General features: G+C 44.4%; 1 protein-coding gene across 7 annotated transcripts in view; it reads right to left on the reverse strand.

Annotated features, from left to right (window-relative positions):
- The window catches only part of LOC118396802 (dedicator of cytokinesis protein 10-like), a 183,140-nt gene that overhangs the window by 36,434 nt on the left and 122,194 nt on the right, over nt 1-24,512 (reverse strand). For all 7 annotated transcript variants that reach the window (XM_052467187.1, XM_052467186.1, XM_052467191.1 and 4 more), the window contains exons 14-36: nt 23,615-23,697; nt 23,248-23,370; nt 22,882-22,961; nt 22,305-22,492; nt 20,940-21,005; nt 20,731-20,823; nt 18,532-18,655; nt 17,738-17,859; nt 17,262-17,345; nt 16,820-16,912; nt 16,023-16,141; nt 15,809-15,878; nt 14,408-14,521; nt 13,835-13,906; nt 11,038-11,184; nt 9,634-9,717; nt 6,598-6,694; nt 6,433-6,465; nt 5,392-5,570; nt 4,109-4,225; nt 2,528-2,645; nt 2,306-2,427; nt 1,836-1,950 (exon numbers count right to left, since the gene is read on the reverse strand). In XM_052467187.1, the coding sequence (XP_052323147.1) occupies nt 1,836-1,950; nt 2,306-2,427; nt 2,528-2,645; nt 4,109-4,225; nt 5,392-5,570; nt 6,433-6,465; nt 6,598-6,694; nt 9,634-9,717; nt 11,038-11,184; nt 13,835-13,906; nt 14,408-14,521; nt 15,809-15,878; nt 16,023-16,141; nt 16,820-16,912; nt 17,262-17,345; nt 17,738-17,859; nt 18,532-18,655; nt 20,731-20,823; nt 20,940-21,005; nt 22,305-22,492; nt 22,882-22,961; nt 23,248-23,370; nt 23,615-23,697 (2,443 nt within the window). The remainder of the gene's footprint in view (nt 1-1,835; nt 1,951-2,305; nt 2,428-2,527; nt 2,646-4,108; nt 4,226-5,391; nt 5,571-6,432; nt 6,466-6,597; nt 6,695-9,633; nt 9,718-11,037; nt 11,185-13,834; nt 13,907-14,407; nt 14,522-15,808; nt 15,879-16,022; nt 16,142-16,819; nt 16,913-17,261; nt 17,346-17,737; nt 17,860-18,531; nt 18,656-20,730; nt 20,824-20,939; nt 21,006-22,304; nt 22,493-22,881; nt 22,962-23,247; nt 23,371-23,614; nt 23,698-24,512) is intronic.

The raw sequence follows: 24,512 nt of genomic DNA on the forward strand, positions 1-24,512 counted from the left end.
GCATATGGTCCGATTGCTAGCAGGCCACTGTACTATTGGCTATGGTCTGGTAGTGAAGGGGTTAACCATAGAACTACGTAAAGAACACGTATGCAGTGCACTCCAAAAAGGCACTGGGACAGTGACACTTCTTTGTTGCCGTTTCTGGCTCTGGATTCCAGCAGTTTGGATTTGAAATGACGCAATGGCCGAGGTTAAAGTGCAGATGATACTTGTGCTTCCGTAACTTTCTCGCTCCTCATCATTCGTGACTCATTCAGGATGATCCGTAACCATGGTAGCATCCACATCGCTGTAGAAGTGTTTAGAGACTTTATGTTCTATTCTCACTTACAAAAAAAAGTGACTTCAAAATGACACAATACATTATGCACCATTCCTTTCTATTGTCCACGAAATGAACTGAAACACAACCAAAACAAAACAGCAAATACATCCAACAAATGTGTAGAGTCACAAGCTTGATGTAGACATTGCGTGCTGCGAATATTGGTCCAAATACACTACATGGTCAAAGGTATGTGGACACCTGCTCTTCAAACATCTCATTCCAAAATCATGGGCATTAATGTGGAGTTGGTCCCTCCTTTGCTGCTGTAACAGCCTCTAGTCTTCTGGGAAGGATTTCCACTAGATGTTGGAACATTGCTGCGAGGACTTGCTTCCATTTAGTCACAAGAGTATTAGTGAGGTCGGGCACTGATGTTGGGAGATTAGGCCTGGCTTGCAGTCGGAGTTCCAATTCATCCCATCCTCAATGGAGTTGAGGTCAGGGCTCTGTGCAGGCCAGTCAAGTTATTCCACACCGATCTCGACAAACCATTTCTGTAGGGACCTCGCTTTATGTATGGGGGCATTGTCATGTTGAAACAGGAAAGGGCCTTCCCCCAAACTGTTGCCAAAAAATTAGAAGCACAGAATCGTCTAGAATGTCATTGTATGTAGTAGCGTTAAGATTTCCCTTCACTGGAACTAAGAGCCTGAACCGTGAAAAACATCCCCAGACCATTATTCCTCCTCCACCAAACTTTACAGTTGGCTCTATGCATTCGGGCAGGTAGCGTTCTCCTGGCATCTGCCAAACCCAGATTTGTCCTTTGGACTGACAGATGGTGAAGCGTGATTCCTCACTCCAGAGAATGCGTTTCCACTGCTCCAGAGTCCAATGGCAGTGAGCTTTACACCACTCCAGCCGACGCTTGGCATTGCACATGGGGATCTTAGGCTTGTGTTCTGCTGTTCGGCCATGGAAACCCATTTCATGAAGCTCCGACTAACAGTTATTGTGTTGACATTGCTTCCAGAGGCAGTTTTGAACTCAGTAGTGAGTGTTGCAACCGGGGACAGCCGATATTCAGCACTCGGCGGTCCCGTTCTGGGAGGCTTGTGTGGCCTACCACTTCGCGGTGACATTGACATTTCCACTTCACAATAACAGCACTTACAGTTGACCGGGGCAGCTCTAGCGGGGCAGAAATTTGACGAACTGACTTGTTGGAAAGGTGTCATCCTATGATGGTGCCACGATGAAAGACACTGAGCTCTTCAGTAAGGCCATTCTACTGCTAATGTTTGTCTATGGACATTTCATGGTTGTGTGCTCGATTTTATACACACGTCAGCAACTGGTGTGGCTGAAATAGCCGAATCCACTCATTTGAAGGGGTGTCTACATACTACGTAACTTTTTACTACTTTAACCTCAGTCATTGTATAATTTCAAATCCCAAAATAAAATAAGTAAATAAATTGTGTCACTGTCCCAATACTTTTGGAGCGTAACTGTAGTGAATTATACAGCAGGACCTGCAAGGAGGTAACACTATGTGTCTCACCCTCCGATATGGTCTTCATGATGTGGAGGAAACACATGAGCAGACTCCGAGTCTCGGCCTGGTCCAGCTTGTCAAAACGAGATCCAAAGCCTATCAGAGACTGAGGCCGGGCAAACTGAAGACAGAGAGAGAGAGGTGGGAGGTGGGAAGAGAGAGGTGAGAGGTAGAGAGAGGTGAGAGGTGAGAGGTGAGAGGTGAGAGGTGAGAGAGAGAGAGAGAGAGAGAGAGAGAGAGAGAGAAGGAAGGAAGGAAGGAAGGAAGAAGTTAGGGAGAGGGGGAGGGGAGAGAGAGGTGGGAGGTGGGAAGAGAGAGGTGAGAGGTAGAGAGGGGAGTGGCACAGAGAGAGAGAAGGAGGATGACACACATTCTTCTTTATGCTATAGCTATTTTCTTTAATTAAGCCAGCACAGTGTCTGCACAACATTTCTGGACATGAAATACTTCTGAGTGAGTGTTGTCATCTTTCTCACCTTTTCACATCCGTCCATCTTCTCGCTGTTCCTGTCACTGGTGCTGGGGTTGGACTCTATGCTGATCAGAGAACCCCGTGAGTCGGCATGGTTACCCGTGGAAACAGCCAGGGAGGAGAAGGCTGGGGGGGGGGTAGACTTATGGACCTTTATGTGCACACACAGTTGCAAACACACCTACACACATGCAAAAGTATGCACGCACGCACACACACACACTACCTGTGATAGAGTTGAGCACTTCTTTGGAAAAGGAGGCATCCACCGAGTTGCCATGGCGAATGACGTGAGCCACCGGACCTGCCACGCCCACTCCCACACTCAGGTCATCTCTTGAACCCTGGAAAGGGGGAAAGAGTTCTCTAACACCACTAGGACAGAGGAAAACATTTCACTGTGACACCACTTGGTCAGATGGATACATTTCACTGTAGCCTTTTCTCATTTGGGCAAAAGTCCGTCCTCCACCCTCTTTCCTGTCTCCTCTGTGACCCGAAAACCCGTCCTTCGCTGAAGTGTTTAGAAATCTGCCGCACCCCTTTTGAAATCAGCTTTTGTTTTGTCAGAGGAGAAAAGCAAGCACACCTTTAAAAACAATATGCTAAAACCACAATGTTTTTGGAACACTTCACATGTGATCACGTTTTCACGTGTAGTTTCATGTTATCACATGTTGCTTTACATGTTATCCCATTAACTTCACATAAGATCACATGAAAATGTGTTTTGGGATTTTTCGGTAAGGGATTTATCGTTTTATCCATAAAATGCCATGCACGAGTAACTTAATTCATTTTATCACTATTTCTGGATCCGCTGCTGGTGGAGAGTCTCATTTCATACAAGCGCATTTTCATCCACGTTCCCTCTCCTCCATGCTTCTTCTCAATTAACCTTTGACCTTTTCCAAAAAGAGGCGAGAGAGGACGGAGGAGAGAGCACGCAGGAGTTGAGCAAGACCAATTGAGAAAACGCTAATGAGATCACTTAAGCAGAGGGCGACACCACTGGACCAGAGGGAATCAGTTCCCTGTGAAAGTGAACTTATGTTAGATCCTATATTGTGGTCGGAGGCTTCGAGGGAGTGACGCAACTGCAGAGGCATGCAGAGGCCAAATCAAGCTCCGTACCGCATCTCCATGCACCTCTCAAATATTTGTAACAATCCGGAGGGCTCCGTATAGCTCCGCATTGACATGATTGGTTTACGGTAGGTGGAGGCGGTACGTCCTGTATAAACACAAACTCACTTCCTTGACAACTTCCTTCACAATAGCTCTGCTCCACTAAGTGCAAGAATTATGAAAACCCTGACGTTTACTGCATCGCAGTACAGCCACTTCAGATGACGGATTGACCATGCAGAGCCTTTAAGACAACTGCGCCAGAGGGAAACATTTTACTGTGACACCACTAGGCCAGAGGGAAACATTTCACCGTGACACCACTAGGCCAGAGGGAAACATTTCACCGTGACACCACTAGGCCAGAGGGAAACATTTCACCGTGACACCACTAGGCCAGAGGGAAACATTTCACCGTGACACCACTAGGCCAGAGGGAAACATTTCACCGTGACACCACTAGGCCAGAGGGAAACATTTCACCGTGACACCACTAGGCCAGAGGGAAACATTTCACCGTGACACCACTAGGCCAGAGGGAAACATTTCACCGTGACACCACTAGGCCAGAGGGAAACATTTCACCGTGACACCACTAGGCCAGAGGGAAACATTTCACCGTGACACCACTAGGCCAGAGGGAAACATTTCACTGTTTAAATAGATCTCAAACTCTTACTTGGTCACTGGAGGTGAAGTAGATTGGGAAGAGGTCTCGGAGGAAGAAGCGAGGCATGTTGTCCAGGATGAGGCCGTACAGAGGCAGGTAGAGGGATGCTATCCTCGCCTGCTTATCCTGGAGAATATGAATAAAGAGGTAGGAGAGAGAGGGGGAGGGGTAGAGGGAGAAAAGAAAGGGGTGGCAGAGAGAAACAGGGATAGGGAGGAGAGAGAGAGGAGAGAGAAAAGGAGGGAATAGAGAGAGAGAGAATTTGAGACAGAGATAGAGCGAGAGACACCCATAGTGAGCGACAGACCTACAGAGAGTAAATATCAGGGGTTTCAAACTGTGCCTGAGTGAGAGAGGAACAGAGATCTGTCAACAGTTGTACAGTGTTGGGTTTGGCAGGCTTCTAATCTCAGATGGGTTCTGGCTGTCTGGGGTTGAGTCCAAAATGGCACCCTATTCCCTACTGTACATCGTGCCCTATGCTTCCTGTACACCCAACCGCAGGATAGGGTGTGTGTGTGTGTGTGTCCAGATGAATTATTTCCTGCTGTTTCATATCGTCCTAGCCTCCACTGTAATGCGCCTCTCTTTCCTAACACACACACACTTTCAGTCAATCCAATATCTGTGAGAAAATCTCGACACAGAGAACACTCCTGGAAGTGTGACGTGATGACAGGCAAAATAAAAAGTGATTTTTACTGTGTATACGTTTGCGTCAGCTGTAGTACATTGGACACTGTCCAATCAGAACATTTCAGTTTCCTGTGTGGAACATCAATATTGGTACAGCCTGGTCCCAGATCTGCTTGCACTTCAGCCAACTCACAACGGTAATCAGAGGAGTTGGCTAAACTAAAACAGAAACAGATCTGGAAGCAGGCGAATATTGCTACCTGGCCCTAGCTTACCGTCACAACTTTTATTACAGACAAACATTACATGATCAGATCTGGAACCAGAAATATGACAAACTGACTTGTTGGAAAGGTGACATCCTAATGATGGGGCCACGTTGAAAGTCCCTGAGCTCTTCAGTAAGGCCATCCTACCGACAATGTTTGTCTATGGAGATTGTACGGCTGTGTGCTCGATTTTATACACCTTTCAGCAATGGGTCTGGCTGAAATAGTCAAATCCACTCATTTGAAGCGGTGTCCACATACTTTTGTATATATAGTGTACTTCTCAACTACAGGGCTCTGGTCAAAAGTAGTGCACTATAGAAAATAGGGTGCCATTGGGGACATTATATTATCATCTGGTGCATGGCGTTGGCGTGTGTGGCGTACCTTCATGGCATAGCGGGCATCCATCGAGTGCTTTGCCATCAGGTTCTTGAGGCTGGCGAGGGCCAGGTGGCGCAGGTCCTGCTCATCCTGCAACGCCAGGCCCAGCTCCCGTAGCAACAAGCCAGTCAGGAAGTGCTTCCGGCAGAACTCGCCCGTCAGGCTGTACTCTGGCACATCCACTAGGGGGAGAATAAGGAGGGAGACAGGGGGAGAGAAAGAGGCAGAGAGAGAGAAAGAGGCAGAGAGAGAGAGAGAGAGAGAGAGAGAGAGAGAGAGAAAGAGGCAGAGAGAGAAAGAGGCAGAGAGAGAGAGAGAGGGAGAGGCAGAGAGAGAGAGGCAGAGAGAGAGAGGCAGAGAGAGAGAGGCAGAGAGAGAGAGAGAGAGGCAGAGAGAGAGAGAGAGAGAGAGGCAGAGAGAGAGAGGCAGAGAGAGAGAGAGAGAGGCAGAGAGGCAGAGAGGCAGAGAGGCAGAGAGGCAGAGAGGCAGAGAGGCAGAGAGGCAGAGAGAGAGAGAGAGAGAGAGAGAGAGAGAGAGAGAGAGAGAGAGAGAGAGAGAGAGAGAGAGAGAGAGAGAGAGAGAGAGAGAGAGAGAGAGAGAGAGAGAGAGAGAGAGAGAGAGAGAGAGAGAGAGAGAGAGAGAGAGAGAGAGAGAGAGAGAGAGAGAGAAAGAGAGAAAGAGAGAGAGAGAGAGAGAAAGAGAAAGAGAGGGCTCATGTACAAGTGGTTCTCAACCTTCTTTATAGCAGAGACCAGAAAGCTATGGCCCTTCCTTCCTTGGAGGAATGCTTACATTAAAACTAACACTTTAGACTACATTGATGTCAGCTAATCCTTTTAGTGACTGGTAAGCAACATCTCAGGGACCAGAGCTGGTCCTAGTACCAGAGGTTGAAAAACTGCCATATACTACTCCTGCACAACCACCACTACACTAAATGTTAGAACTAAACGATGGGTTGTTTATTCCATCCAGTTCCGGTCGTATGGCAAAGAACACCAGTACAACATCATGTGAATATCACAAAACGGGACCAATAGTTACCCTGAGCACTTTGCTTTTCTTGTGATGCATTGTCTGAAATGGACAGGAAAGAGAAAGAACAGAAAAGAAAAGAAAAGGTGTTAAGCGGTGTAATGAATGAAGATGAATGCAACGGTGTTAAACGGACTTCGATTTGGTCCCTGTGAACCCCAGATGACCTCTGACCTGTGATGTGAGCGGAGGGGAGGGGCAGACTGAGAGGGATGTAGTGCTCGTGGTTGCACACCTCTCGCAGGAACTCAAACTTGAACTCACACAGCACCTGTTGAGAGAAACATCGGGGTCACAACTAGGGCTGTGGTGGTCTTGAAATTTCGGCAGCCGGTGATTGTCAAGCAAATAACTGTCGGTCTCACGGTAATTGACCGTTAATTAACTTAAACACATTTAGCATCTCCTGGCGACTGATGCAGACCTTTGTCACATACACATTTTAAAAAATCTAATAAATCCATGTAATATAGCCTACACCTTCACAATAAATCCATGTAATATAACCTACACCTTCACAATAAATCCATGTAATTTAACCTACACCTTCACAATAAATCCATGTAATATAGCCTACACCTTCACAATAAATCCATGTAATATAACCTACACCTTCACAATAAATCCATGTAATATAGCCTACACCTTCACAATAAATCCATGTAATTTAACCTACACCTTCACAATAAATCCATGTAATATAGCCTACACCTTCACAATAAATCCATCATTTCTTTTAGACAGGTCTAAAGAAACATGATATGACGAAACTGTAGTCTATTTATACGACGCCAGGACAGCGGAGTCAATCACCACCTTCCGGAGACACCTGAAACCCCACCTCTTTAAGGAATACCTAGGATAGGATAAAGTAATCCTTCTCACCCCCCTTAAAAGATTTAGATGCACTATTGTAAAGTGGCTATTCCACTGGATGTCATAAGGTGAATGCACCAATTTGTAAGTCGCTCTGGATAAGAGCGTCTGCTAAATGACTTAAATGTAATGTAATGTAAATGTATTTCAGAAGAACAGAACAGCATACTCTGAGTTGTCCTTATGTTGGGTCCTGATCTAACTATGCCATATGGCTGAGGGCTACACTTGTTCATTTAGCAGACAAGATTTGCTTAGAATTCTGCGGCATTATTTTACAGTATGAAGAATACAATTGAACAGAGCTGAATAAAATAGAAAGGATATTTTCTCCAAACGATTTGAGGGAGTGGGCACATGCGGCTATTCTCTGTTGAGCAGTTAACAAAGAAATAGGGACTCCTATATGCTTAATTTAGAGTTATTCATGTAACTTTAGTTGTTCTATAAACGTTTGGCTATATGTTTTGATTTGTAATACACTAAAGCTGCATGATGCGACTCTAATATTTGAAATAAGTCACTTGAAAGGTATGAGCTCTGCATAGTTTTTTTGCGCAGGCCGTATACACTTAGTCAATCTCTCATTCACAATTTGAGAAGCACTTGATAATGCCTCGCATTTCCTGGCGGCATCCACTTTGTGTGGCCATAAAGCCCCCCAAAACATCCATGCCTTTTTGCACCCCTTCTCCCTAAATGCTGGCCGCTCTGAAGCACCTCTCATCTCACTCACATGGCTCTCCATCACTTGATTGGGTCTTTCCTACAGGCTACAAGTGAAGACAGACACATCGTAGACGCAAATGCTCGCGTCCTTTTCCAATTCCGAGGTGCTGATATTGGAAGAACTGTCCACATTTACTTTTCGTCAGCCAACAAGAGGAGTAGACCTAATGAAAAGACAAGCACTAGCCTATGTCGTTCTACTATCCCCCTAGAACAAAAGTTGACCTATTCTATTCTGTGCGAGAAATACATATTCCAAACAGTCTGGGACAGTTGTTGGATGCAATAGATCCCAAATTAATACAACCACTACCATCAAAAACACACTTTTTTTTAACGCACTGAGACTGACGCAACAGAGCGTTTAGCTTAAAATGTTGATAAACTGTTAAGCTATTTCTTCACATTATAAGTGCAACAATGCCATTAGCGGGAAAACACCATTATCAAAAGTGACCACAAATTCGATTATGCATTTTTATGGTGAATATTATATTCCCCAAACTTGAAACTCACGCGCTGACAGTTAGGCTCCACACCCGTTGTAAAGTGGATTAATGTGCTTCATTTTAAAAGAAGCTATTTGGCCACTATATTGTGATTACAAACCTTATGCAAACATATAGGCTTTATGGGCTAGGCTACATGAGGTCTGTGACTATGATTAGAAAAAGTTCAAAACAAAAAAAGGTATTGTTTCTTGCCTTATGCTGGGCATAATTCACAAGTGATAATATATAACTCACAAGTGTTCGGCTAATATTGTCACCCATCAGACTATTCTTGATTTAATCTCGTCTTTACATACACTAAATAATATATTTGTGAAATGCGTTTTTTTTTTCAATTTAAAATGGACCATTATCATGCATCTGATTCAAAACAGGGGCAGGGGAAAAAGTACCTGTCATGTCTGACTTAAATAGTGAATGGAGGACGCTTTTCCCGTGGTTCATTTTCATGCCAACCAGGAAGGCTTAATATTAGGAAGGTTGAAAAATAAATATAGTAGGCCTAGCCTATAGAAAGCTGATGGGATCCCCCTCTTTTTTTTAATAGAGGCCACCATTCTGTTTTCTTGCGCAATTGCATAGCCTATAGAAATGTTATGCAGCATGAGCTCATGGGCTCTCATGAAGTGCTTGATTAGATTTTCCAATACATTTGCATTGATGTCAGAGTGATTAGAGGGACAATAGAGTGCGGAGTACCAGACACTTAGCACGTTTGGGAGGCTACTAACGACCATTCAGCAGCATCAGAGCTTAGAGAAGCCTAATTACCGTGACTAAACCGTCACGTGGAATTTGACTGCCTTCATGACTCGTGACAGTCGGTGTGGCGGTAATACGGTCACCGCAACAGCCCTAGTCATCACCTGATTGACCGAATAAAAACACCACAACACCTCTGAAGTTCATTGTTTTCTATTCTAGTAGATATATAATTGTTTTCTATTGCATTCTATTCTACTGTGAGTGACATTGGCTATTACACAGACAGATGCTTTATTCACATATCCTCCATCACTGAGAAACAGAATGAGAAGGGTGTGTATGTGTGTGTTTGTGTATGAGTGTGTGTGTGTGTAAGTGTGTGTGTCACCTTGTTGTCAGTGGCTGTGATCATGTTGACATAGTTGCTGATCAGCTTGAAGGTGAACCCTCGGTCCATGAGGGTGAAGCAACGCTGGAGGGAGGGAGGGAGGGATGGAAAGAGGGAGGGAGGGATGGAAAGAGGGCGGGATGGATGGAGGGAAAGGAGGGGGGAGGGAGATAAGGAGGAGAGGAAGGAGGTAGGGAAAGAGTGAGTGATGGATGGAGGGAGGGAGGTCAGCATTAGTTAATAAATAACATGAAAGAGAGAGCCCATTTCATAACACAGTTAAAAACATGCTCTGGAACTCTGGCGACTACTAAGTATCTTTTAAACTTCCCGTTTTAGGATGGATGTGTCAATGCGTAGTTCATACATGCATAATCTACTCCTCTGTAAACTGGTCATCTCTGTATACCCGTCGCAAGACCCACTGATTGATGCTTATTTAGAAAACCCTCTTAGGCCTCACTCCTCCCTATCTGAGATACCTACTGCAGCCCTCATCCTCCACATACAACACCCGTTCTGCCAGTCCCATTCTATTAAAGGTCCCCAAGGCACACACATCCCTGGGTCGCTCCTCTTTTCAGTTCGCTGCAGCTAGCGACTGGAACAAGCTGCAACAAACACTCAAACGGGACAGTTTTATCTTCATCTCTTCATTCAAAGACTCAATCATGGACACTCTTACTGACAGTTGTGGCTGCTTCACGCGATGTATTGTTCTCTACCTTCTTGCCTTTGTGTTGTTGTTTGTGCCAAGTAATGTTTGTACCATGTTGTGTTGCTACCATGTTGTTGTCATGTGGTGTTGCTGCCATGCTATGTTTTTTTTTTTTTTTTTTTTTTTACATCTCTCTTTATGTAGTGTTGTGGTGTCTCTCTTTGTTGTTCCTATAGTTTTATTTCTCATCCCAGCCCCCGTCGCCGCAGGAGGCCTTTTTGCCTTTTGGTAGGCCGTCATTGTAAATAAGAATGAAAGAATTCTAGCTCATGAGTTTCAGCCCTCGCATTTGAGTGACATCTAGCAAAAGGCACATCATGCCCACAGAGCAGAGTGAGAGAGAGAGAGAGTGCAATGAAGGGGTGCACATATATGCACAATATGTGACGTAGTATGCAAATTCCGGGGAGACCACTTTTGGCTCATGAGTGCTACTTTCAGAAATACTGTCTAAAAAGTATACAAAAGTACCGGAGAACCTCTTTAAGGAAATCAGTATCTAACAATAATTAGCAGTGGAAGCCATTTTCATTTACAGTTAGCTTAATTGCATTCAACTCGGCTTCCGTATCATTAGTCAGGGAATAGAAATGCATTAGCCTCGGCGGCATTTGAGCCTGATTTCGACAAGCGCTAAAGACAGCTCCCTAAACATGTAATGTGTGTGTGATGTGTGTGATGCCCACCTTGACAAAGGCTGCCACGGCCAGGTTGGCACTGCGGGTCTCCTCTGCCAGCTCTTTGTTCTTCCAGAAGATGTGGTCGGACACGGTCATGACTAGGCTCTCCAGACGACTCAGGTAGGTTGAAGGGAACCTCTGTGGTCGAGGGAGCTGAGGCCACACATAATATGGAACTTAACAGATTGTATTCGTTGCCCTAGCAACACCAAGGTCGTAGGTTCAATTCCAGCAGGGATCACATATACATACTAACAGCACTGAATGGAACAGTGGGACATAGGACAGATGCAGGCCCAATATAAGGTCGGAAAGTAGGCCGCAGGGAATCTGAATATGTCTGACTTCAGTACTAACTTTCAAGTGTTTTCCACACTGCATGTATTATAGTGTATTGTGTTTGTGTATTTGTATGCGGTCTTTCCAAAATGAATTTCCCTGTAAAAGGACAATAAATTATATCGTATTATTCTGTAAGTTGCTTTGATAAAAGTGTCTGGTAAGTGGCATACACACACCGGACAGTTTATTAGGTACGCCACCCCGTTCACAAAAATGGATTGCTCTTAACAGACAGTGGGTCACTTGGCCACGGTTTGCTATATAAAGCAGCCATCAAGGCATTCAGTTACTGTTCGAATGAACGTTAGAATGGGCAAAACAAGTGACCTAAGCGACTTCGAGCGTTGGCACGACCGTCTGTGCGGGGCACACCGGATCCAATAACACAGAAACGGCCACACTGATGGGCTTTTCCCGCACGACAGCACTCAAGGACTTTAAAGTACTTTTCAAGCACTCATATTTCATTTTCAAGGACCATCAATTTGTAATAGTTAATATTATTATTGTGCAATAGTTGCCAACAGATGGCATTATATCGCCACAACCTCATGCAAAAAAACGGAGTATTCGTCACTGGCTTACAAGTTCCAAATCAAATCAAATGTTATCGGTCATACACACATGGTTAGCAGATGTTATTGCGAGTGTAGCGAAATGCTTGTAAATAATAATACGTTGTTTTCCCTACGTATTTACTATATACACACATGAGTGTTAAGTCAGTGCTTATGATTTTGCAATTTGAGTAGTGGTGAGCAGAGTTTTGGGACATGCCTACTGGTGAACACACATTTTCTATTCGCATGACCACACAATTCCATCTTAATGACTGTTTGTTGGGGAATTCGGGGATTCTGCTACTTAATAGCCGGCACCTTTAGTGTCGCCGGTCGGGAGAAGGGCGGGTGGGCTGGGTGAGGAAACTGCATGTTAACGGCCAACAGAACGGCAGGAGCATGGCTTGATAAAGTGGAATATCGCGGGCGCCCCCGTGAATGAGGCGATTTGCAAAAAAAAGCTCTGGAGGTTGTTGCAGAGAAAAAGTCTACATAATGTAGAACTGGTGCCAGCGCGTTGAGTCTTTCCTCCTTCATGTTGCTCTTCAGGGCCGATTCACCCACGCTCGCAATGTCAAAGTCTGACGCATGTTTTGCACCTTACACAGTGTGGGTTGGTTGTGTCCAGTGTCATAGTGGTTTTTTAAAAAAGTGGGTAAACTACACTGAACAAAAATATAACATGCAACATGTAAAGTTGTCGGTCCTATGTTTCATGAGCTGAAATATAAGATCTCAGAAAAGTTCCATACCCACAAAAGGCAGGATTTCATCGACATTTGCTCTGCATTTTTAGCTATCGATGTGACATTTGGCAACGCCTGAACAGTCCGTACATGCCTGGCTGAGTGGCAGTGTGGGTGGAATGAGTGAGTTCGCCTGGCAACCGCAGTGCGAAACACGTGAGGAAATACAATTCAGTAGTCTGCCTGGAATACATTTTTCTAATATCTTTCATAAACATATGTATCCATTATCTGTTCTCCTCTCATTTTAATTGTGCTTTTCAAGTACCAACTTGAGAAAATGTTAGATTTTCGAGGGTATTTCAGTACTTGAATTTCAGAATGCCGAATTCAAGTGCTTTAAGCACCTCAACCACCTTGTGCCAACCCTGTGTCTAGGGTTTACAGAGAACATTCAGTCAGTGGGAGTCTTCTGGGCGGATACAGCTCGTTGATGGAGAGATCGAAGGAGAATGCCAAGAATAGTGCAAACTAACAGGTGGGCCACAGACGGACAAATAACAGCGCACTACAACAGTGGGTTGCAGAACGGCATCTCGTAAACGCACATTTGTCCAGCCTTGTCACAGATGGGTTATTGCAGCAGTCGACCACACCGGGTTCCACTGCTATCAGCTAAAACAAGAAGAAACGAGCGACTCCAGTTGACACACGATCACCAACACTGGACAATTGAGGAGGTGAAAAACATTGCCTGGAACATGACAGGGAGTTCAGTTTACTTGATTGGGCTGTGGAATCCCCAGAACTCAACCCAAAAGCGCATCTTTGGGATGGGATGGAATGGGCTGCATGGACCAAAATCCCTGTGTAATTCTTCCGACACCATGTAGAATGCCCCGAAGAATTCAGACTGTTCTGAAGGGGTGTCCGACTCAGTACTCGATGGGTGTACCTAATAAACTGGCCGGCGAGTGTATAATATAATCATTAGATATATTCTTTGAGTGATGAGGTTTGAGAACGTGATGGTCTCTTTGCGCGAGTTAAATACAACAGGGACAATGACACTAAAATGTCAAAATGTATTCCTCAGTGTGACGAAGACAGAATTCGTCTCATGTAGTGTTTATGGGTATGCTAATCTGTCACCTCCCCTCGCACAGAGAGTGTATATGTACATATATAACAACTTCATATCTTATGTTTCTATACCTTGACATTGTCGGAGTCCACTAGATGCTGGGCCATGGACTTGACAATGAGCTCGAAGAAGAACCAGGAAAACTGCAGCAGACGGGGGTAAAGGTTAAACAGGGGTCAGATCATCCGGGTTATGTTCAGTTAAGCACTCAGGGTCACACTCAACGGCACATTCAGATAGATATATATCACGTAGAGCAGATATGTACGATAAGGAATCCTAGCATGGCTATGTGTGACATTTCTAAGTATGTCTTTATTTGGATAGTCCCAAATAGGTTTGTAGATGTTCAGTAGACTGTCAACAACATTTCAACTACATTTCAATTAACTATCCACTAACCTTAACGCTAGGCCTAACCCTTAATCCTTACTCTGACCTTAAACCCAACCGTAACCCTGTTAACAGAGATGCAGCTGACAGTTTGTTGACAGTGAGAGCATCTGTCGATCAGGGGACTATCCACCCAAATGACACCCTATTCCCTATATAGTGCACTATTTTTTTTTAACCAGAGCCCTGATGTTCCTATAAAGGGAATAGGGTGTCATTTGGGACTGGGCGTGGCGTCCCTCTAGGCTCACCCTGAGGATGTTCCTGATGGCCAGCTGCTCGTTGCTCTTCAGGTCAGAGGACATGCCCTTGGCCAGCTCCTCGTGGACCGTCCGGAAGCCATGCGACTCCGCCTTGAACACAAACTGACCAACCGCAGTGGAGAGAACAAGGTCAATGAGACAGACGGTCAATAAGACAAAACACACTGTACCGACACTTTTGCTCTCTCACTTTCTGTACATGCAATTAGTAGCATCAAGGGAACCAAACATGCAATATGCTTGGCTCTGCATTGAATTAAACCGACATAAAAACAAAACAACGCCGATTAAGGTTGATGTAATCAGAGTTGAGGAAGAAGAAAAAGCTGAGTCTGACAAAATTTGTAATAAATTATGCTTCAAAAAAATCTTGATCTAATGTAGTTTTCCTTGGCACATGAAATGCATTGGGGTACGTGCTTCTGTACCGTATCTATAAATCTATGTGATTATTTTGGCACTCAATCCATTTTTCTCTTTTTGTGTGAAATGTTCCACCCACACTGTACGTGTATGGCACACACCTCATTACCACAGACGTCACCCAATTGAGTTAATTCATTAACAATGGTAACCACACGTACGCGCACCCACACATATTGCAATGATGCACGCACACACACCTGCTACACGCACACAAACACACACATCTGGTATCCAGCCACACACATCCGCACGGCGAGAAAGCACTGGTCGAAAATTGCCTGCTGCTAGAGCAGCATGCCAATCAGTTGCCATAGCAACGCCAGTTCCATTACAGTGGCCCTCCCATTCTTTCCTCCCCTCTTCTCCTTCCACCCTCCCTCCATTCCTCTTTCTGTCTCTCTGCCCCTCTTAAAGATCAATTGTAGGATTCTCATTTTCTTTCTACATTTTCCCTTACTCACTCTCTTCTTAACAAGCATGCCTTGCATTCTTATTGAAAAGGCTTGGTGTCCTTGTTTGCCTTCCACCAGACACCCCCCTTCGCTCTTCCCCACAGCCATGCTTGTCTGTGTGTGAGCTGAGAGCCGTGTGTGTGGCAGACTCTCTCTCGTCTCTCTGTATCCACAGTGTTCTGGGCACATTGCCCTAGACCCTCAGCCACACTCCTGCACTCACCACACCCCCTCCGTAGCACACACACACACACACACACACACACACACACACACACACACACAGAAAGCCCCCTTCACTAATGAAGCTGTCTGTGAGTTATTCTCCTCCCCTTTGCTCTCATTAGCTCTCCTCACCTCACCTCTCTTCTTCTCCCCTCATCTCCTTTCCCCTCCTCTCCACTCAGCCCAACCCCTCTCCTCTACCCTATGACACCACCTGGCTAAACTGCAGAAAAACGGCTCTTCCTGCAAGACAGGGCTAACATCCTAAATTAAATGAGTACCATACCTTTATGTAGGAGTGCAGATAGTGGTCAAGTTTTTCTTCATGGCACTTGGCAACAATGTGGACCAGCACCCTGGTGAAACACAAGGTGGTCACTCAGTCATCATCATTGTCTGGCAACATTAATAGTTGGCAATGTGAATTCTGGCAACATGTATTCCTGCATGATCCGGTGGCAGTGAGAGTGGAGTCTGTGGCCTGCAGTGCCTCATCCTACCTGGTGGTGGTGGTGGTGACTTCGTCGTTGTCGTTCAGGGTGAGGACCTTGAACAGCTGGTTGAAGAGCACAGGCAGGAAGCGAATTATCACTGGAATCTTCTCAATGCTCAGTAAGCCCTGTGGGAGAGAGAGAGAGGTAGTCAGAGACAGAGCGAGGATAGAGAGAGAGAGACGTAGTCAGAGACAGAACGAGGATAGAGAGAAAGAGAGAGAGAGAGGTAGTCAGAGACAGAGCGAGGATAGAGAGAGAGAGAGAAAGAGAGAGAGAGAGAGGTAGTCAGAGACAGAGCGAGGAGAGAGAGACAGGTAGTCAGAGACAGGATAGAGAGAGAAAGAGAGAAAGGTAGTCAGAGACAGAGCGAGGATAGAGAGAGAGAGAGAGAGGTAGTCAGAGACAGAGCGAGGATAGAGAGAGAAAGAGAGAGGTAGTCAGAGACAGAGCGAGGAGAGAGAGACAGGTAGTCAGAGACAGAGCGAGGATAGAGAGAGAGAGAGAGAGAGGTAGTCAGAGACAGAGCGAGGATAGAGAGACAGAGCGAGGATAGAGAGAGACAGAGCGAGGATAGAGAGAGAGAGAGAGAGAGAGAGAGAGAGAGAAAAGACAGTCAGTGAAGGGGTGTATAGTATGGGAAGGGGTGTATAGTATGGGAAGGGGTGTATAGTATGGGAAGGGGTGTATAGTATGGGAAGGGGTGTATAGTATGGGAAGGGGTGTATAGTATGGGAGTGAAATGCAGAACGGAAAGATGTGAAGTCATCTCTCTATCCTCCCTCCCTTCCTTCGTTTCTCCAGACCTTTAGGCAGTTGAGGAAGTTTGAGGTAGGTGATTGGGAGAGGTCCGTGTCTCGTTTTTGGCACTGTTGGAAGAAGCGGTTCAGGTGGGGGTCCTGGCAATCAAGGAGAGAAGACACAGTCACAACCAGAACCACCATCACTGAGTGATAGACTGTGCACAGGAGATAAGGACTAAATCCAGTAGCAAACTGAATTTGCATCCCAAAAGGCATCTTATTCCCTACATAGTGCACTAGTTTTGACCAGAGCCCTATGGACAAAAGTAGTGCACAAGATAGGGAATAGGTTGCCATTTGGGGCGCAATCCTAAAAGTCACAATGGGATAACAAGGATTGACTTGCTGGAGTTGAAACCCATTAAAGGTTGGTTAAATAAGATTTGTATTTTATGTTTTCCTTGTGGTGGTTTCATGGAGTGGCAGGGTAAGTCCAGACTCTTACCTGAGTATAGACTGTGGAGAGGACGTTGGTGGAGACCTTGAATATGGGCTTACCTCCGTCCACCCACTTCAGATCTGAGCCGTTCTGGAGGGGAGAGAGGGAGGAAGGGTCCCTGAGCACCAAGGAGATCCATGCTTGCTTAACACTTTACTGTTGTTCCATTTGGTGTGCTCACTTCATATTTTTTTCTCTCTCCCCCGCTCTCTCCCCCCGCTCTCTCCCCCCGCTCTCTCCCCCCGCTCTCTCTCCCCCGCTCTCTCACTCTCCATTCACAATTCAAATTCAAAATGTTTTTTTTTTATTGGCATGACAAAACTTACATTTGTATTGCCAAAGCAACAATGCTTTCTCTATCAATTCCTGCATCTCCTTCCATCCAAATATTTTCTTTCTACTTTCCCCCCTATTTTCTCCCCTCCCTCTCTCCCTCTCTCCCTCCCTCTCTCCCTCTCTCCCTCTCTCCCTCCCTCCCCTACCTTAGTCGATCCAGGTTCTTTGACGAGCAGGTATCCAGAGGGCAGGCTACAGGCCACAGGGATGTTGAAATCCTGTGAGGCCAGGCGACCCTCTCTGAGCAGAGGCAGCCACGAGTAGCCCACTGCAGTCACACACACACAGTGCACAGGGCGTACACACACACAGTGCACACACACACACACACAGTGCACACACACACAGTGCACACACACACACACACACACACACACAGTGCACACACACACACACACACACACACACACACACACACACACACACACACACACACACACACACACACACACACACACACACACACACACACACACACACACACACACACACACACACACACACACGAGAAATAACACATGGGAAAACACTATACTGTATGTAATGTGTAAGTCAATCAATGAAATGTATTAATAAAGCCCTTGTTATATCAGCAGTTGTCACAAAGTCTTCTTACAGCAAGCTCAATCAGAAGCAAGAGCACAGTAGTATTGGCCTGTAGACGTAGCATGCACCATCACACTCCAGAATCCAATAACACAATCACAACAGTATCGAGGCGATGTTGCTGCACAGTGATAAGCTAACACCAACGAGCTACCATCCAATCCATTGACAAACTTGCCTCAAAGACATATATACCATCTAACAGATGCTTTTATCCATACATTTTTGGACTGCGAGCCCGAAGCGGCAACCAAACCCATTACCCTGCCGTAGCAAACACCATGCTCTACCAACTGAGCCACACAGGGTCACAGCATTTCTCCTTCCTCCCTACCTGGGGTCTCCAGGGCCTCCTTCTTCTTGGAGTTGGTCTTGGTGTTGATGTCACAGGTCACATGGTAGAAGGAGAAGAGTAGATGGTGCTTCTCGTGGAGCTGGGTGGGCAACTCAATCTTCACCTGAGAAACAGAGGATGACACAAAGGACCACTTCAGAAACAGGCAAAAAAAAAATGAAAATCACATATTATTTAAAGTGCATTTAACAAACGCCTCAATATATTTAAAAATGTATAATATACAGTTTACCAGTCAAATATTCGGACACACATATTCATGAAAGGGTTTTTCTTTATTTTGACTATTTTCTTCATTGTAGAATAATAGTGAAGACATCAACACTATGAAATAACACATATGGAATCATGTAGTAACCAAAAAAGTGTTAATCAAATAAAAAATATTTTATATTTGAGATTCTTCAAAGTAGCCACCCTTTGTCTTTGATGACAGCTTTGCACGCGCTTGGCATTCTCTCAACCAGCTTCACCTGGAATGCTTCACCTGGAACAGTTTGAAGTAGTTCCTACATATGCTGAGCACATGTTGGCTGCTTTTTCTTCACTCTGTGATCCAACTCAGACCAAACCATCTCAACTGGGTTGAGGTTGGATGATCGTGGAGGCCAGGTCATCTGATGCAGCACTCCATCACTCTCCTTCTTGGTCAAGTAGCACTTACACAGCCTGGAGGTGTGTTGGGTCACTGTCCTGTTAAAAACAAATGATAGTCCCACTAAGCGCAAACCAGTTGGGATGGCGTATCGCTGCAGAATGCTGTGGTAGCCATGCTGGTTAAGTGTGCCTTGAATTCTAAATAAATCACTGACAGTGTCACCAGCAAAGCACCATCACACCTCCTCCTTGTTTCACGGTGGGAACCACATATGCAGAGATCATCTGTTCACCTTCTCTGCGTCTCACAAAAACACAGCGGTTGGAACCAACAATCTCAAATTTTGACTCATCAGACCAAAGGACAAATTTCCACCGGTCTAATTTCCATTGCTCGTGTTTCTTGGCCCAAGCAAGTCTCTTATTGTTATTGTTGTCCTTTAGTAGTGGTTTCTTTGCAGCAATTCGACCATGAAGGCCTGATTCACGCAGTCTCCTCTGAACAGTTGATGTTGAAATGTGTCTGTTACATGAACTCCGTGAAGCATTTATTTGGGCTGCAATTTCTGAGGCTGGTAACTCGAATGAACTTATCCTCTGCAGCAGAGGTAACTCTGGGTCTTCCATTCCTGTGGTGGTCCTCATGAGAGCCAGTTTCATCATAGCGCTTGATGTTTTTTTGCGACTGCACTTAAAGAAACTTTCGAAGTGTGTAGTGATGGACTGTCATTTCTCTTTGCTAATTTGAGCTGTTCTTGCCATAATATGGACTTGGTCTTTTACCAAATAGGGCTGTCTTCTGTATACCACCCCTACCTTGTCACAATACAACTGATGGTCTCAAACGCATTAAGAAGGAAATAAATTCCACATATTAACAAGGCACACCTATTAATTGAAATGCATTCCAGGTGACTACTTCATGATGCTGGTTGAGAGAATGGCAAGAGTGAGCAATGCTGTCATCAAGGCAAAGGGTGGCTACTTTGAAGAATCTCAAATATAAAATATTTGGTTACTACATGATTCCATACGTGTTATTTCATAGTTTTGATGTCTTCACTATTATTCTACAATGTAGAAAATCGTATATATATATATATATATATATAAGAAAAACCCTTGAATGAGTAGGTGTGTCCAAACCTTTGACTGGTACAGTATATATATATATATATTAATTGACACAAGTGGCAGAACTGATGTCACAGTGGTGAACAATCAACTGAGCCACTAAGTTCCGTGCTGAAGTTTCCCTTGGGTACAGATCTCGTATAATCTTCCCCTTCCCCCAATCCTAACCAATAGTGGGGGAAATACAAAACTGACCTAAGATCAGCGTCTCGGGGCAACTTTATCCTACACCTGCCACTACACGGTGAGGGCTCTAGCCTGGTATGCACATGTCTGATTGTGCTTCAGCCTCTCAAATTCATGATAATGAGCAGAGTTGGCCTATAGGCAAAAACAAAAACTGTCTACCAGGCAATTAGAGCCCTGCACATGCCCCTTCCAATCAATCTCTTCCCATTCCTCTCCCCCTCGCCATACACCTCTTCAACACACTCCTTCCACACTCACCTCATCATAGAAGTCTGGGTTCTGGGAGTGGTGAAGAACCGTCGAACAGGCTGCTGTGGTGAAAACTGGACCCCCAGGCTTGCTGTATATGCACTGAGGCCACAAGTAGAAAAAAACGAATGAAGAGAAAAGTGACGTTTTTCAAAAAAATGCACCATGATACTCTAAATGCTATCAATGACAAAGAAGATACTGAGAAGATACTACACCTTCAAAGGTTTGGCAACTTCCTCATCTGAACTCCGAAACTCCACATAGACTGCAAGGTTACGAGCCTGTGAATGAAAATGACGTTGTTAGATTTAATGTGTGTCTGCAAAGAGGTACCATATGCGTACAGTGTGTGACTTGTGTGTCTACTACATGTCCTTTCCTTCATATCTAGTACAGTTTTCACAATACCAGTATCACGATACCAGCATATAGGTTTCCTTGCCATCATATTTCTGAGTATATCTAGTATAGATCACAAGTGATGTTTGATAAAGTACGACTAGAATTTATATATAAATGCCTGGATTACTTTAATTTTGGTGAATTTCTTATACAATGGGTTAAAGTTATGTATAAGCAACCCCAGATGTAAAATCGTAAATAATGGTTACTTCTCAGAGAGTATTGAGCTTTTAAGAGGAGTAAGACAAGGCTGTCCGTTGTCTCCATATCTATTTATTATGGCCAGTGAAATACTAGCTATTACAATTAGATCCAACAAGAAGGTTAATTAGAAATCCAGGGGATAAAAACAAAAGTGTTAATGTTTGCTGATGATTCTAGTTTATTCTTAATAAGTCCACAATCTGGATCCCTGTAAAAAATACAGTGTTTACACTACCGTACCTTACACTAGGTTGCAAAATAAATGGGAGGAGATTTTCAATGTAACAATTCCATAGCACATGGTTTTATGAACTGGTACAAAAAACTACACCTAATTCATCCCTTCGAGTTTTTCAATTTCAATTATTATATAAAATTATTGTCACCAACAGAATGCTATATATATGGGGCATACAACAATCTCAGCTCTGTAGATTTTGCTGTAAAGAGACAGAGTCACTAGATCTTTTATTCTGGTATTGCCCCTATGTAGCTTGTTTCTGGTCACAGGTTCAGGAATGGCTAAAAAATCAACATGCACTTAAAATGAACCTTACAAATAGCAGTTTTGGGCGATTTGGAAAGCCATAGTCAGTCAATAAATAATATAATAATACTGGTAGGAAAGGTTTTCATCTTTAGCTCACAATCTGTGGATAATATATGATTAGAAAGGTTACATTTTTCTGTAAAACATCACAGCACAATTGAAAAATATATGGTACATGGGAAACCAAACAAGGGTGGTCTATGGTGATAGGTGGGATGGGCTGAGGGTTGGGATTAAAGAGTTTATGTTAATGTATTATTGTTATGCGACTGCTTTATATAAAAGTACCATGTATATGTAACATGTATATGTAAAATGTATATATATGTAGAAAAAAAGCTGTAAAATAACAAAGATATTTATCCTCCTGGTGGAGGGGTTAATAATAAATAATACAAAATAATGGGTTGGGTGGTTACGGTACCTTGGCGAAGCTCTTCTGGCTGTCGTATTTGAGGTGTCGGGGGTAGACGTAGACGTGGTTCTTGTAGACGTGGTGTGGCTGGGTGAACTTGGTGGAGTCCTGGACAAACTCCTCCACCTCCACGGTGGCCTGGTGCTGGCTGCAGTCCTCAAATGGCTTGACAGGCACATAGGATGATGTCACACAGTCTGCAGACAGACAGAGAGAGACAGAGAGACAGAGAGAGAGAGAGAGAGAGAGAGAGAGAGAGAGAGAGAGAGAGAGAGAGAGAGAGAGAGAGAGAGAGAGAGAGAGAGAGAAAATAAGGAGAGAGCGAGAGAGAGAAAATAAAGAGAGGTAGATAGAGCGAGAGAGAAGACATTTGTAATACATGTAACACTGACGGCTATTCAACAGTAGAGAGAGAGAGAGAGAGAAGGGGGGGGTAGAGAGAGAGATAGAAACGAGAGGTAGAGAGAGAGAGGGAAAGAGAAAATAAAGAGAGAGAGAGAGAGAGAACGAGAAAGGGAGACATGAGGGTTGTCGAAGTGAGAGAGAGAAAAGAGAGAGAAAGAGAACATAAAAGTGTTGGACTAACTTGGATGCTCCATAGGGACATAGTCCACTGTGATGTCCAGGTTCCCTGGAATGGTCTGCAGTTTACTGGTCTTCTCAGCCCTGCAAAGACACAGAGAGAGCCAAGGAATGAGTGAGCAATGAGCACCATACATTCTCTAAGACTAGGGCCAGGAGTTTTCCAGGTCAGATTAGGTGGTCATTATAAACTCTGGACCATGGGTTGAACTGACAGTAGTTGGAGTTGGTCTGCATCCCAAATGGCAACCTATTCCCTATATAGTGCACTACTTTCAACTAGAGCCCTACGGGCTCTGGTCAAATGTTGTGCACTAAATAGGGAATATGCTATTTGGGACGCAATCTTGATGTCTTTTCGGTGCCTAACCTCCTGTATTCAGACACCAGCTTGATGAGATCTTCGGTGGAGATCTTGTTGCTCTCCTGTTTGAAGAGGGGCGAGAAGCGAGACTCCCGGTCCACCGTCCCCTGATTGTCCTTAAACACAGACCTGAGACAGACAGAAAGACAGACAGGCAGAACAGACAGGAACAGGCGAGACAGACAGATGGACGGATGCACAGACAAGACAGACAGACAGGAAAATAGTTTAGAGTGTAAGATACTTAATCAATTACCTACACCTTTATAGACATCTGTGTGGTGCAGGTTGCTCATTAAAGGAGAAAAGGTCAATAAATGGATACGGAGTGAGTAGGATTACAGAAAACACGGTGTGGCTCAGTGTCCCTCACCTGATGCACCAGGCAAAGGGCATGTGGTACTTCCCCAGTTTACTGCAGAACTGCTTGTTGGATTTCAGCATCTTCTGAACCGTCTTCAAAGGGACAGGCACAGAGAGAGAGATGGAGAGAGAAGGGAGCAGAGTGGGGGAGAGAGAAAGAGCGAGAGAGTCAGAGAGAAGGAAACATTACTTTAAAAAGGGGCAGCATTGTTGATATTCTTGAAGTCTGTCGGTGGGTTTCGGGAAAACACAGAAATGAATGATCCTCGACGTAGATAAATTGGCAAGTCTAAATCAACTCCCGTCTGCTCATCCAGTCAACTTCCCAAACAAAAGCCAGGATTTGACTCTGTGGAATTCTATGGGGGCGTCTTGGAAAAGAATCTTGGAAAATCTATGAGGAAAAATGTATTTCCAAACCATCTGATTTTCTGTGTGATTAAGGGGAATTTAAATAGAGCTTTACAAGAAACCTCACTGGAAAGACCTTGTAAAGGTTGTGCATACCACTGTTTCACTACTAAGGGCCTGGGGAAAACAAACTGCGTGTTACTACTGTACATTGTTCTACACACTAACTCCCCTCAACTTATGTTCCATAATAGATTGTCCAATAGGTAGAGTTACACAATTCCTGTAATTTCCCCAAATGTCACATTTTTTCCAGGTTGGAGGATTCATAGATTTCCTGCTTATTACCTCCTGATTCCCAGATATTTCTAACCTGGATTTGTAGTTTTTATTGGTTGCAAGTCTAGTAGTATTTCTTTCTTTTTTTTTAGCTGTTAATAATGTAAGTTTAAGTTTTGTATTATTGTTATTTCATTGGTATTATTACAAATTATTTGCCATATTATTCTTGTTTCTAAGTTGTTGTTTTTTGTGTGTCTTTTTGGACACTTGAAAAC

This window comes from Oncorhynchus keta, chromosome 18 (genome assembly GCF_023373465.1).
Source record: "Oncorhynchus keta strain PuntledgeMale-10-30-2019 chromosome 18, Oket_V2, whole genome shotgun sequence".
NCBI classification, from domain to species: Eukaryota; Metazoa; Chordata; class Actinopteri; order Salmoniformes; family Salmonidae; genus Oncorhynchus; species Oncorhynchus keta.